This window comes from Manis javanica, chromosome 1, assembly GCF_040802235.1.
Source record: "Manis javanica isolate MJ-LG chromosome 1, MJ_LKY, whole genome shotgun sequence".
Lineage (NCBI taxonomy): Eukaryota > Metazoa > Chordata > Mammalia > Pholidota > Manidae > Manis > Manis javanica.
The window spans coordinates 77,034,890-77,048,985 of record NC_133156.1 but is presented as its reverse complement, the minus strand read 5'-3'; the positions used below and the strand labels follow the sequence as shown (position 1 = coordinate 77,048,985).

Sequence of the window (14,096 nt, the reverse complement as noted above, 5' to 3'; positions counted from 1 at the left end):
CTCCTTCATTAATTACTGTAAGCTCATGTACACTAAGCACTTTTATTCCCATTACACTGGAGAAAAAGATTCAGAGAAATTAATCAACTTGTTCATGGTAAATGGAAAAACCTCAGTTTGAATCTAGATAGTCCTGTCTTTAGGTCCTGTACTTATTTAACATCACCACACTACCTCTAAAATCAAGAAAATAAATCTGAACTCTTATATGCCACTTGTGGAAATGTAAATTAGAACCACAACTTGGGAGATTAAATTCTCACATTATCAAATAAGGCTAAAGATGCACAAAAGCTACCTTGGTGTAAACACAGCAAGACGATTTAGATGGAAACATACTCCTTGCCCTATCTCCTTAATAGCCGTCATTCTGAGTATGCTCATCAAGCAGCACACAAGCATGCAGTAACCTTCCACAGAGTTGTCTACAGAGGTGTCTCCAACACCTCTCTTCCCATTCTCTATGTAAGTTCTCCAGTATAGTTTTAATTTCCATCAATTCACTAAAACAGCACTTTATTATGATCATTATTGACTCCTATACTATCAAATTTAAAAGTAAATGATCACATCAGAGAAATGCAAATTAAAACGACAAAGAGATATCACTTCACACCATTTAGGATGTCCAACATCCAAAAGACAAACAACAACAAATGCTGGCGAGGATGTGAAGAAAGGGGAACCCTCCTACACTACTAGTGGGAATGTAAACTAGTTCAACCATTGTGGAAAACAGTATGGAGGTTCCTCAAAAAACTAAAAATAGAAATACCATTTGATCCAGGAATTCCACTCCTAGGAATTAACTCTAAGAATGCAGGAGCCCAGTTTCAAAAAGACATATGCACCTCAATGTTTATTGCTGCACTACTTACAAGAGCCAAGAAATGGAAGCAACCTAAGTGTCCATCAGTAGATGAATGGATGAAGAAGATGTGGTACATATACACAATGGAATATTATTCAGTCATAAGAAGAAAACAAATTCTACCATTTGCAACAACATGGATGAAGCTAGAGGGTATTATGCTCAGTGAAATAAGCTGGGCAGAGAAAGACAAGTATCAAATGATTTCACTTATCTGTGGAGTATAACAACTAAACAAAAACTGAAGGAACAAAACAGCAGCAGACCCACAGAACCCAAGAATGGACTAACAGTTACCAAAGGAAAGGGACTGGGGAGGGTGGGTGGGAACGGAGAGATAAGGGGGAAAATGGGGCATTATGATTAGCACACATAATGTAGGGAGCGGGGGACATGGGAAAGGCAGTATATACAGAGAAGACAAGTAATGATTCTATAGCACTTTACTATGCTGATGGACAGTGACAGTAATGGGGTATGGGGGGGCTTGATAATGGGGAGTCTAGTAACCATAATGTTGTTCAAGTAATTGTACATTAATGATATCAAAAAAAAAAAAAAGGACTCATGAGCCAACATAAAGGAATTTATAATGACCAAAGCTAGAACAATTTCGGAAACAATATGAAAATGTTATTCTATAGATTAAACCTATGAATTAATCTCATGAGTCTGTATTAATGCAAATAAATAATCGAATATATAATACATAATTTAAAAAAATTAGCCCAGCTACTTGAACAGCCCATTCCTAAAAGAAGATACATAAATGGTCAGTAAGGACATGAAAATTTTGCTTAATATTACTATTAGTCAGGGAAATATCCTGGGTTGTGAGTATATATGACTCATGTCACATATGTGAGTATATGTGACAATAAACTGCTGTTGAGCTTGAAAAAAAAAAAGTAAATGTTCAGTCCTCACCTAACCTGACACATCATCATGACTAAATTAATTACTCTTACATTATTCCTTTGGCCTTCAGGATCTCTCTCTTGCTCCTGGTTCCCACCTACCTTACTAGAAATTCATTTTCTGCTTCTCTTCCTGGTTCTTCCTCATCTTCCTTACCCTAAAGTTCAGATACTCCAGGGCTCAATCTTCAGATATCTTCTCTTTTCCAGCTAGACTGATATCCCTGATGATCTCAATTGGGACCATGACTCTATGTATTATCTTTATGCTAATGATTCCTCAAACTTTTAGCTCTGACTTAAATGTTCTCCCAAACTCCACTCAACTTCTCCACCCTCATGTTTAGGCAGCATCTCAGGTTAATATTTAATATGTCTAAAACCTAACTCTTGCTTTTCACTACCATCACCTCAACCTACTTTTCATTTTTTTTTAAATCTAATTAACAGTGCCTATATTAGTTACTTAAGACAAGAACCTCCAAAATTATCTTAGCTTCTTCTCTAACATCCCTGTCTAATCATAGCAAATAATGTCATCTCTTCCTTCCAAACATAACCAGAATCTGTCCATTCTTCATCATCCCCTCTGCTACCACCCGAATCCACGACATCATTATCTCTTCACATTATGAGGAAACAATAATGCTCTCAGCCATTTTCCATTTTTTTAGGTAAGGGCTACTTACACCACCACCTTTAAAGGTCATTAGCTCTAAAAGGAGGGACAAAGCAAAGCAACTGGAGCTAAAAAACTGGCCACTCTATACTATATATGCATTAGGCTTCCATGAAAAGAGATGACATAAGGTGGTAGGGGAGAGTATTGATGTATCTTTATTATTCAGCCTGGCACAGCAGGGTAGACCATAGGTGGACATTCAGAAAAGTGGCTGTAGCCAAGATGGTAACCAAGATGGTACATCTGGCACATATTCAGCAGGGGAACTTCCTACAAAACATCTTGAAGACTAGACAGACTCTACACTGAATCAAGTAAAGAAGACTCTTATCATCTGGCATAGCTGGCATCTCAACATTTATAAAACCCATATGATTTTTTCCAACATGTAAAAAAGTAACTGTTTGAGACCCTGCACAAGTTACTTAATCTGATATTGGGCAAGTCACTAGACAGACTGAAATATATGATAATGAAGAAATCTTACAGTTCAATAATGGGTACTTATATTAGGAGTAAAATTATTTTAGATGGTAGATTTTTTAAAAAGTCTAGAACTCAAAATTCCTGAAGATGTCTAAGACAGATTCCTTCTGAAGGGTTAACATGGAGGGTCTCTCATAAAATATCCCTAATGCCAATGCCACAAAGATAGAATATAGGCAGATTATTACCTGAACCTAATGTGACATTCCAATCAACAAAATTATGGTAAGGACTCCAATCTTGACTCGAGAAACCAATTGTGTTAGTTTTACCATTTAATATATGACTTTGAATCAGAAAAGCTTTAGGAATTCTTACAGCTGTAAAATCACATGACTATGATTTTTTTTTTTGAGTATGTACAACATCTTAGAGCCTAAGATAGCTGCTGTGATGGATACATGTAACTACAAATAGTGAAAGTACTGATATTCTTGTTTTAGAATTGAAATGAATGGAATGTCACCTAAATATTCCTATACCTTTATCAGGTACAATGAAAATACCCTGAAAAAGCAAATTAAGCATGTACCTTTCAGTGCTGTAGTCTTTTCTTTTTCATCTGGACCTCCCTGCAGGATTTGTGCCATGCTTATCCAAATTGGCAACAAAATTAAAGAACTCAAGGAAATAGACATCAATCTTCAGAAGACAGTCTAGAATGAATGAAAGCAATAAATTAAGCTCTACTCAGTCCTACCTACTCCATGACAACTTGCGAGTTCCTCCCAGTTGGGATTAATCTATCCTCATTTTCCACTGAACTTTGTCGATAGTTATACCATAGTACTTATCATAGCCTGCCTTACATTATAGTTATTTATGTATTTGTCTGGGTCAGCTAACAGATTACAAGCCCAAGGATAAAGGTTTCAAGTGTTTGTCATCTTTATATCTCTCATGTCACCAAACAATATCTTATACAGATACCTAATGATGCTGAATTGAATTTAGCTAACTTACTATTTTAGTTCTCTAATACCTAATCTAAAAAAAAATCTCCAAGTAATTTCAAAAACTTGAAATTTCTTTTAAAATAAACAGTGAGCATATGCCATTTATATCAGAATGTATTCCTCCTGGAACATACAGACAGTCCGGAGAAAAAGACATAAATACATAAAGCAGCTATAAATTACCTCTACTGGAATTCAAAGTACAACTTTAAGGGAAAAAATTAGCCCTTTTAAAAATGACACTATGTCAAATTCAATGTCTGGAAGCCATACTCTATAAATGCCTCTCTAGTAAACAATCATAATACAAAATTATGTATTAAAATCTAATTCTGCTCTACTTTGGCCAAAGGGAAGGCACTTAAGTTATAAATAGGTGGCTTTTCCCCAGGTGCCCATGAACAGTACAAAACCCACTATTTCTAAAGTTTAAAAAGAAGAAAGGATAACACACCAGAAAAAAACATTAAACTAATTTAGTCAATCCATAACTGTTAACTAAATTATTTTTTAAGACCTACAGTCATGACAATAATAAAACATGACTGAATATTCCTCCAATTCAGGAACCTAATCGAATTGCTACCCACAAAGCAGACTTTAGTTTCCATTCAGAGGTACATTTTATAACTATCTTTAAAAACTGAGGCATTTTCATAATCAGCAGAGTGTAGCATAAAATACTTTAAAAACCTGATACTGAAAATAATATTTTTATAATAATAATAATAATAATAATAATAATAACAATAATAATAAGGGATAAATGTGGGATTCACATACAAATCAAGTATAAAAATCAAACAAATATTCATATTTGACCTGATTGTTTATAATGCGTGATCAAAACCGAAAGTTTCTGTGATGACTGCCCTTGTACTGTTCACCATGTAAGAACTTATTCACTATGTAAGAATTTGTACACCATGTAAGAACTTGTTCATTGTGCTTCAGAAGATCCGAGATTGATGAGAATTAGGCTTAGGGTGGATTAATGATTGTGCATTCAGTCCCCTGTACAGAATTTCATTGTTGTTAACTGTTAATAACCATTTGATCAATAAATATAAGAGATGCTCTCTCAAAAAAATAATAATAATAATATTTTTAAACTATGAATGTTACAAATGGTTATAAATCAATGCTGCCCCTTTCTCAGTTCTAGCTATAGGTGGGATACTACAAAAGGAAGGGCCTTCTGGCTCTATCACTACCCATGTGCCCTTGGCAAATTATTTACCTTCCCTGTCCTCATCTGTCACATTTATAAAATGCAAATGATAATCATGCCTTCCTCATGGTGTTATAGTGAGGAAAACATTTAATGAGTGTTCAACATATGTAAGCTTATATTTTTTAATTGCTGTAAATGTATCCTAGCTTCAACACTTAATAATAACTCTGGGCCAGGGACAAGTCACTTAATATCCAAAATCTTTAGTTTCCTCATTTATAAAAGGTAGTTCATATAATAGTGGTTGAGAACTGCTATTACAGAAGGTGTGTATAGCTGATCATTGCTATCAACCAGAATATGAGAATATTTTTGACTAGGAAAGCATTTTCACTGAGCATAGTAGTGGTTGTTATTTTTCTTCTGTGAATAGGTAATTCTGCAAGAATAAAATGTGTCTATATTCTTTCAAGAAACATATCCTAGTCTATATATGGTGGGCAGTATGCAAGATACCAGGGTAAAAAGATGAGTAAAACAGATATGGCCATGGCCCAGTTGGGGACTTATTCTCTAGCTACCAAATCAAACTGCCAAATTAGCCACAAATAAACTATATAAGATCTAGACTGATAATTACAACACTATTATAAAAAAAGCAATATTTATAAGGGCTATCTATTTATATGTAGGAATTACTCTAATCTGTCAAGTTCCTACAAGTCTGTACAAGTTTTACCAGCAGCCCCATTATACACTATCCTGCAGCAGAAATTAAAGAGAAATGTTCATAATGAAAGACTCTGCACAGTGCTCTTTACTAATAATTCCACAACTAAAATAACTATCTACAGAGGACTTCTTGCATTTTTTCATTCCATCTCTCAGCCAATTCAGTATTTCTTATGAATACAAACTGTTAGGTTATTTTTCACTGGCCCCAAATTCATTTCTAAACAAAACAATTTATATGATTATTTCACTGTTATTGTTTAACAAAGGTAAAATTATAAAATATTTTTGGTATTAGAGTCATTTTCAAGATTCATATTTTAAAGTTCTGTGGATCTAATGCACAGCATGATGGCTACAGTTAAAAATACTGTATTATATACTTGAAAGTTGCTAAGAGAGTACATCTTAAAAGTTCTCACCACACACACACAAAGATAACTGTGAGGTGATGGATAAGTTAACTGACCTTGTGGTCATCATTTTGCAATATACACGTATGTCAAATCATCATAAGCTTACATCTTAAACTTACATACTGTTATATATCAATTACATCTCAACAAAGCTTGAAAAAAAACTCAAATACAATGTTTAATAACACATTCCCCCTTTAGATTTTTACGTCTATGAGCACAGGTATCATGTCTGCCCCTAGTACTGTGTCTGGCACATTTGGAGCTCAATGATACTTCTCAAATTTTCAAATAAACAAGTGAAATATTGAGGGAAAAGAAAATTCACATTTTAAAGAATCATTTAAAACTTCCAAAGATTAAATATTAATCAACAATCATATTTTTAATTTATACGAGACAACAAAATATATATCACAATTCACTGAAGTAATGACATATAAATTAGGAGATTACTAATAACTATCTGTAGCCCTAAACCTTCTAGCAGCAGATGCAAAGCAGGTAAGCATGAAGCAAAAGCAATTTGTCTGTTGCTCTCTTATCTACTGTTAGATTTTTACCCTCTCAAGTTATTTTCTATAGCTGTGGCACAGCTGGTGAAGCTAAATCAGGAACATTATAAATTCTCAATTTAGTTTTCCTAATAAAAATTCAGTTATAACCTGCATGACCACAGATAAACAGTACTGAAAATGCAGCCAGCAAGCGGTTTGAAACATTTGATATATATTAATATGTGCACTCAACATAGTTTATTTAGCATTATCTGATGGAGGTTAGGTTATAGGGAATAAAGTGGTGGAAGATTTTTACTGATGTGAACTGGGACATAGTTGACATGTTGTATACTTCAAGATAACCACTGCTGTTTAAATATGGTTTCCTAGAAATGGTTGCAGTATAAACTAGATTCAAAACATCTCAGTTTGCGATTTCATTCTGTGAACTACACAAAGCAATTATCATATCTTCTTCCCTGCTATGATTCCAACAGAGAATCCAGTATGTATAAATAAAGCTATAAATAACTTGTCATGTGTAATCTTTATCTAGTCAGCATTTCAAAACATGAAACAGTAGAATATTCTTTAGTTGCTCTGTTTGCTCTAAATACGGCAGGAACACTCATAAAATGCACAGAAACATACACAGAAGTCTTAGTTTTCTATGTCTGTCTGCTTTTAGGAAGGTATTAAATAGGAACTAGATACAGAAGACTTAGCAAGAGTAGGACTTTCCACATCACATTCTCAATGCAGTGATGAAAATACAAAATATATCACAAGACAAAATTGTGTTAATTCTCTGGAACTCTTGAAGCTGGTTTGGTCTTAAAGTATCTATGGCTCACTAAGTCAGGCTCTGGAAAGTCAGCTCACAATAGCCTACTTGCAATCAAAAGTACAGTTAAGTGAATTGGTAAGGAAGTATAGTAAGCCAGATTTGCGAGGAAACAAAAGACCCACCCAAATTACAGTGAAAATATCCATGTTATTCAGAAGTTACATCAGAAAAGCTTAGTCCTTAATAATCCTGGACAGCTTACAGTCTGGAAGCTGCAGTGTGAAAAATGTATATGTTGGAGTGTGTGTGTATACACAGATACACGAGCACTGGAAAGAGGCTGGAGAACAAGAGCATCGACTGGAGAAAACATGGAAGATAAGGCAGGGTCATACGGGCTTTTCATGCTCTCGATATGGCAGCTTCTACAGAGAATGCAATCTACGTTTGGATCAAGGTTTAGCTCAGACTAGGAATACCTGGTTCCAATTCAAACCTATCTAAAATAATTACTTATTTTCCCAAGCAATGTGATATAGTAGGCTAGAATGAGAATTCCAGGTCTTTACTCTCAATTCCACCACCTAGGAGCTGAGTGACCTTGAGAAAGTCCACAACTTCTCTAACTTAAGTGATGGGAATAACAAAGAAAATAAGAACACTTCCCTTCATGGGGCAATTATGAAGATTATATGAAAGAATGTATACAAAAATATTTTGCAAACTATAAATTCCTTTATAAATATTAGTATTCTCACAATATCAGAAATAACTGAGACAAATTCCAACTAATTTGTGCTCAAACCCAAGAAAGAATCCAAATCAATCCAGTTTACAGAATGAGAAACTTTTGATATGCATCATGCAGATGAATTCTAAGAACAAATAATAAAGCCTCACAATAAATACCTGTTGAGTTCACTTGGGTTTCCAAGACTAAGACTACACTGAAGATAATTTAATGGAATTTATATGAACTTTTTAATATAATTTGTTTATATTCTTTTCTAATTCTATTAAGATGTATGTCTGGAAAATGTTAAGTATGTGAGTTCCTTCATTTAACTTAAGGTTCTGTCCAAAGAACACGGTTCCAATGATCTCCTAAATCACTCACCAGTCACAAAGTCTAAGTCCTTTCATACCCATTAAGTTATCAGCACAAAAGGCAGTGGTAAGTAGAGTTAACATACCTGCATTTTACAGAGATGAGGCATCCTGGGCTTTCAGAAGCTAAGTAACCTGGCTAAGGTATCCCAGAGGTGGTTGGGATTCTAACTCTTGTCTTCTGACTTCTAGTTATGAGCTCCTTCTACTCTACCATGCTAGTGGAGTCAAACTACTCAACTTCAACAAGAGAAACAATTTCAGTTTCTTTATCCTATAGAATGTTTTTCACTCTCGTGTACAAGTTTATATCAGCAAGTATTACAATTTGGAGTCTGGGCAAATTAGTTTGGAGGTAGTTATAGACAAAAGCTGTCAGCCAAAATAGTTTCAATTTATTTTGTTTGCCATTCAGAATTAAGACTGATAAAAATTACTCCGCATCATTCCTCACAGTCTAGGAATATCAAATAAAAATATTTTAGCAGAAAGTAATATAGTTATAACTACTGTGTCTTTTTAACTGGTTCCAAAACTGAGAGTCATCTGGTTAGATTTCACATTGTTTTTTGACATGCAAAAAGACAAAACTCAACAATGCTAGAATGAAAATATTTTTAATATCTTCAAGGTAATACTAAAACTGAAGCTAAGAGATTAAACCAGGGTTAAGACGATTCTCAGTACTGAAGTCCCCAAAAGAAAAAGTAATTTAAGTAGTTTTTATGAAGTTTTCATCATATATAGCAGACATAGCAGAGTGATGGCCAAGGACAAAACAATTCTCAAAAGGAAGATATGCTTAAAATCTTAGAAAATAGAACATATTAACCAAACAGTAGCCTCTTTTACATGGGTGAAATATACATGTTATATAAGCTATATTAAGAATAAGCTATATTCTCTCTTAAGAGAATATAATTCTATGGTAAACATAAACAATAAAACAGTACTAAAATATATATAACTCCAGGCAAAACTGAACAAGCAGACACTATCTTCATAAGATTTCAAAGTAGCCAATACCATCATAGAGCAGTAATAGCATATTTGCAAAACCCGCAACAAATTTTCTCATTCCATAAACACTCTTACTAGTATCTCTCCTAAACTTTATGATCTCAAAGTTCAACCTAGATATTGACATATGATATGCACATGAAGGAGGGAGTAAATAATTTCCAGACACTAAGGTGAATCCCCCAGACAACCCTTCAAGGGAAACTTGCTGCTCAGCAGCAAGGAGTGCAGTCAGCAAACAGCCTCCAGCTGTTCACCACTTCAGTCTTCCTCAGATGCAGAGTTGCCCACTCAAGTCAAGCCTTTCAAAGATCAACACTCATTCACTGACTAATCCAACTGGGAATATGAAGGCCCAGCCACTTTAGCTTGATGCAGGACAACTCCAGAGCTTGCCTTCAGGTATTGTCAGGTTTATATTACATTCAATTTCTTCCTCTGACCAATCCTGTGTTCCTTTTTTTTCAACAAGCGTTCACCTCTAATAAGTATCTTGCACTCCAAACACTGCCTCAGTATCTACATCTGAAAAACCCAAGTTGTGACAATGTACTTTTCTAAATGTTTTTACTGAAAGTTAAACAAAAAAATTTCTGATGTTAAGACATAAAATGTAGCCACAATATATAAAGGACACCTTAATTTAAAAAATGGACAAAGGCTATAAATACACATTTCTCCAAAGAAGATAAATAAATGATCAGAAAGTACCAAAAAGATATGTTTAATTTCATTTGTCATTAGGAAAATAGAAATCAAAACCAAAATAAGATACCGATCCATATCCCACAGCATGGTTACCATAAACAAGATAGACAATAACAAATATTGGTGAGACAGTGGAGAAATTGGAAATTTTATACAATGTCAGTGGTAATTTAAATGGTACAGTCACTTTAGAAAACAGTTTGGCAGTTCTTCAAAACGTTAAACATAGATTTACCATATAACCCAGCAATACCCACAAGAAATGGAAACACATGCCCACAACAAAACTTATACACAAATAATACACAGTAATTTGTTCATAGAATCATTATTCATAATTGCCAGGGAGTAGAAAATACTTAAATATCTATCAAGAGACAACTGGATAAGCAAATCGTGGTATAGCTATACAATGGAATATCAGTCATTAATAAAAGAGGAATGAAGTATTGACACACACTACAACATGAATGACCTTGAAAACATAATGCTAGTAGAAGATGCCAGTTATAAAAAATCACGTATTGTATAATTCCCATTATATGAAATGTCCAGAATAGGCAAACCCATAAAAATAGCAAGTAAACTGATGGATTTTGGGAGAGGGGTGAGGAGTAACTGTTAATGCGCACATGGTTTTTTTTAAAGGGATGATTCCAATAGTCCAAAAGAGGTCTGCATTGGAGTAGTATTCCTTACTGTGTATTAACTGGCTTTCTCTCTCCAGCTCTTCTCTACAGCTATAATGCCAAAGGTCAAGGCAAAGTTTCAAAAGAGGGGGTGCTTGACCATCTCACTCATGCTTCTTTTGTCCTCCTGTGAAAAAGGAGTAATAAATGACTTAAGGCAGACTGACATAAAGAACCTCCCTCTTCAAATGTCTCTACCATCTTTCCCACCACAGCCAGGCTGGCAACCATCTAGGCCTGCTCTATCTAGACATTTGGGCAAGCACTTTATTTCCTAAGTATAAGAGGTGAACACTATATATTAAAATTTTGTAAATCATAGTGCTCTAGTCTACCTTGTTCAGTTCTGTGCATTGAGGGTTCTCTGTCAATGGTAACTTGCCTCCCTGAACTATCACTGTCCCCTGCAAACATCTTTCAATGAGAATCTGGTCAGAAACACTGATACAGTTTGGTCATGATTTAGTTAATTCCTTGGCCACATACCTCTAATAGCACCCCAATTTTACCCAGTTTCTAACAATGATTGAAATTTGGTAATAACTACTTTATTACTATTATCACAACCGATGCCATACTTTGTACTAACTTTCTTTAAAGTTATCAATGTATTATTTGCCATAGAAAACCTGAGCATATAATCAAGTATTTTACTCTTAAGTCCAGTAAACTAAACTAATAACACCAGCAATAAAGTTTAATGGCAATGTGAAGCTTTGTGGAGACCACACTGTACTGCAAATTAAGGCATTTAAGTACCACCCATATCCAATGTCTACTGACAGTGCACTCCTTGTTTATACAAGGGGAAAATCTCTGTAAAGTCTGACTTTACCTAATGTGTTAACAACTGGGAATGTTATCATTCAAGTGCCTTCTGAATGGATCTTTGTTTGTTTGTTTTGGCTTCTAGAATTTCCCAGTTCTTTATGAAGTGATAGTACTGTCTAGAATTTCATGGTTGTACCATATTTCAACAATGCCCACATCCTGGTATGAACTCAGAAAGATTAGGGTGGCTCTATATTGCTATGATACTACAAATATCTGATCTTAAAAAAAGAGAATTAGGAATCTGAAACTTCAAGTTACCATTTTAAACTTCCATATTAGTTACAGTGGTTATTTACTTTATTCAGAAAAACAATACACACAATTCATAACTTGCCTAAATTAACAAAGGATTTGAGGCATCAAAATTCTCTCATTCCAAAATCAAGGAGCTTTGAACCCTCCTGGCATCTACAAAATGTTTTTCCCCAAAAACAGATAACCATCACTTAGCCACACTATTAATTACAGGAAATTAACTCTACAGTACAGAAGTTGTCAGCAAAAGGACACTTTAAGGAATGTTAAGCAATTTATGTTATTAGACCTTTGCTTATTTATGCCAGGTGGCTCACATTACTATTGTCTACATAAGTACAAAGTGGTAGAATCCCTTCCTATCATCATGAGAGTCAATTTTACAACTAGATTTACTTCCAACATCATATAGCTAAGCCCCGAGGGGTCCTCCTGCTGAGGATAACTAAATTTAAAAAGTAGGTTACCACACATTAGAACACCTACAAATGCCACTCAGTAAATTTACATAAGGAAAGAAAACTAAAATTAATATATACAGAAAAAGGATTTGATAAAATTCCATACATTTTTCGAATAGATGTCATAGAAAACCAGGAATAAAAAGGAACATCCTTAACATGATAGAGGGTTCAAAAAAAGAACCCACTCTCCAAAAAATTTATCTCCATGGTACTATATTAAAAACATTCCCTTTAAAATGAGATACCAGAGGAGATTGGCTTAGAGATGACAGTGTGAGAGGTGAAACAGAAACCATCTCCCAAAACCACATATTAAATGAAAATATACCAAATACAATTAATCCTGAAAGAGCAACAGAAAAGAAGGCTGTGCCAGACTGCCTACATCTGGGGAAAAGAACAGACCTCACTGAACAGGGTAATGAAAGCCTCAATCCAGCATGACCCAAGCCCTTCCTCCACCCCAACTGATGTGCAGGAGGAAGAGAAATGGAGTGGGGAGGGGTGGAGGCCTAGGACTGGTGAACTCCCGGCCCTGGAGAACTGCTCTGGGATCACAAACCTACATTACATGGTGTTCTGGAGACTAGTGGGGTTTGAAGGCTAAGATAGGCAGAATACTTGGAGAGACTGAGATTCCAGCTGCTAGTGGAGAACAGGTACCCATAACTGGGTGCTCCGGGACAAAAGCAAGGAGGGCACTCTGAGAGATTTCCCAGCAGCAAGAGGGCTGCTAAAGGGCAAAGAGAGCACAAAGCTTGCTGCTCAGGAGAAAGGAAAGGTGGATACAAATGTCCTAGGATACTCAGCCCAGCAGGTCGGGAACTTTCAGGAGCTTCAGGTGCTCCATACCCCTGGCTGACAACATAGCTCCAAGGCGCCCCCCCCCCCCACCGCCCCACGATATGTAGCATGCAGCTTCTTCCTCTTGGCTGGCACCAGCTCACAAAACTGCTGCCCCCTCCATCGCCTGAGGCCAGCCAGAGGGTGGCCTGTGTATGGGAGCTACAAGGGCATAGCATAGAGACTCCTCCCTGTGCATTCAGGTCACTGGTCCTGGCAGTGGAGGCAGGCACTGCAGACGGGAAGCAGGAAAGAGCTCTTACCTCTCAGCAGGCAACAGCACCACTTGCCTGGGACCCCCAGCATTGCTTCAGGGCCCAAGCAGCACCAGACAGTAGAGCTTCTGGGCACTGGAGGGCGCCACCTACACCAAGTTATTATTACAACTATGAAACGTCAAAAGAACCTGGTACAAACGCAAATCCCAGAAACACCAGAAGGAGGACCAAGTGAAACTGAACTCACCAATCTTCCAGAAAAGGGTTTCAAAATAAAAATCAGAAACATGCTCACAGAGCTACAGGAAAATATTCAAGACCTCAGGAGGAATTCAAGAAAGACACAGAAACTTTGAAAAATACAGTTTCTAAAATGAAACACACACTGGAGGGATTTAAAAGCAGATTAGATGAAGTATAGAAGATGGTAAAAGAAA

The 14,096-nt window shown here is 35.8% G+C and overlaps 1 protein-coding gene across 21 annotated transcripts in view; it reads right to left on the bottom strand.

Moving 5' to 3' along the window:
* ARB2A (ARB2 cotranscriptional regulator A) overlaps nucleotides 1-14,096 on the bottom strand; it is a 465,105-nt gene that overhangs the window by 413,586 nt on the left and 37,423 nt on the right. For 15 of the 21 annotated variants that reach the window (XM_073233970.1, XM_037011998.2, XM_037012005.2 and 12 more), the window contains exon 2: nucleotides 3,489-3,612. The exons of 2 other annotated variants lie outside the window; for them this stretch is intronic. In XM_073233970.1, the coding sequence (XP_073090071.1) occupies nucleotides 3,489-3,594 (106 nt within the window). In that variant the 5' untranslated portion in view covers nucleotides 3,595-3,612. Of the gene's footprint in view, nucleotides 1-3,488; nucleotides 3,613-11,055; nucleotides 11,173-14,096 lie in introns of all 21 variants that reach the window. 4 more of the 21 variants (XM_073234024.1, XM_073233960.1, XM_073234034.1 and 1 more) reach the window with 2 other exon arrangements.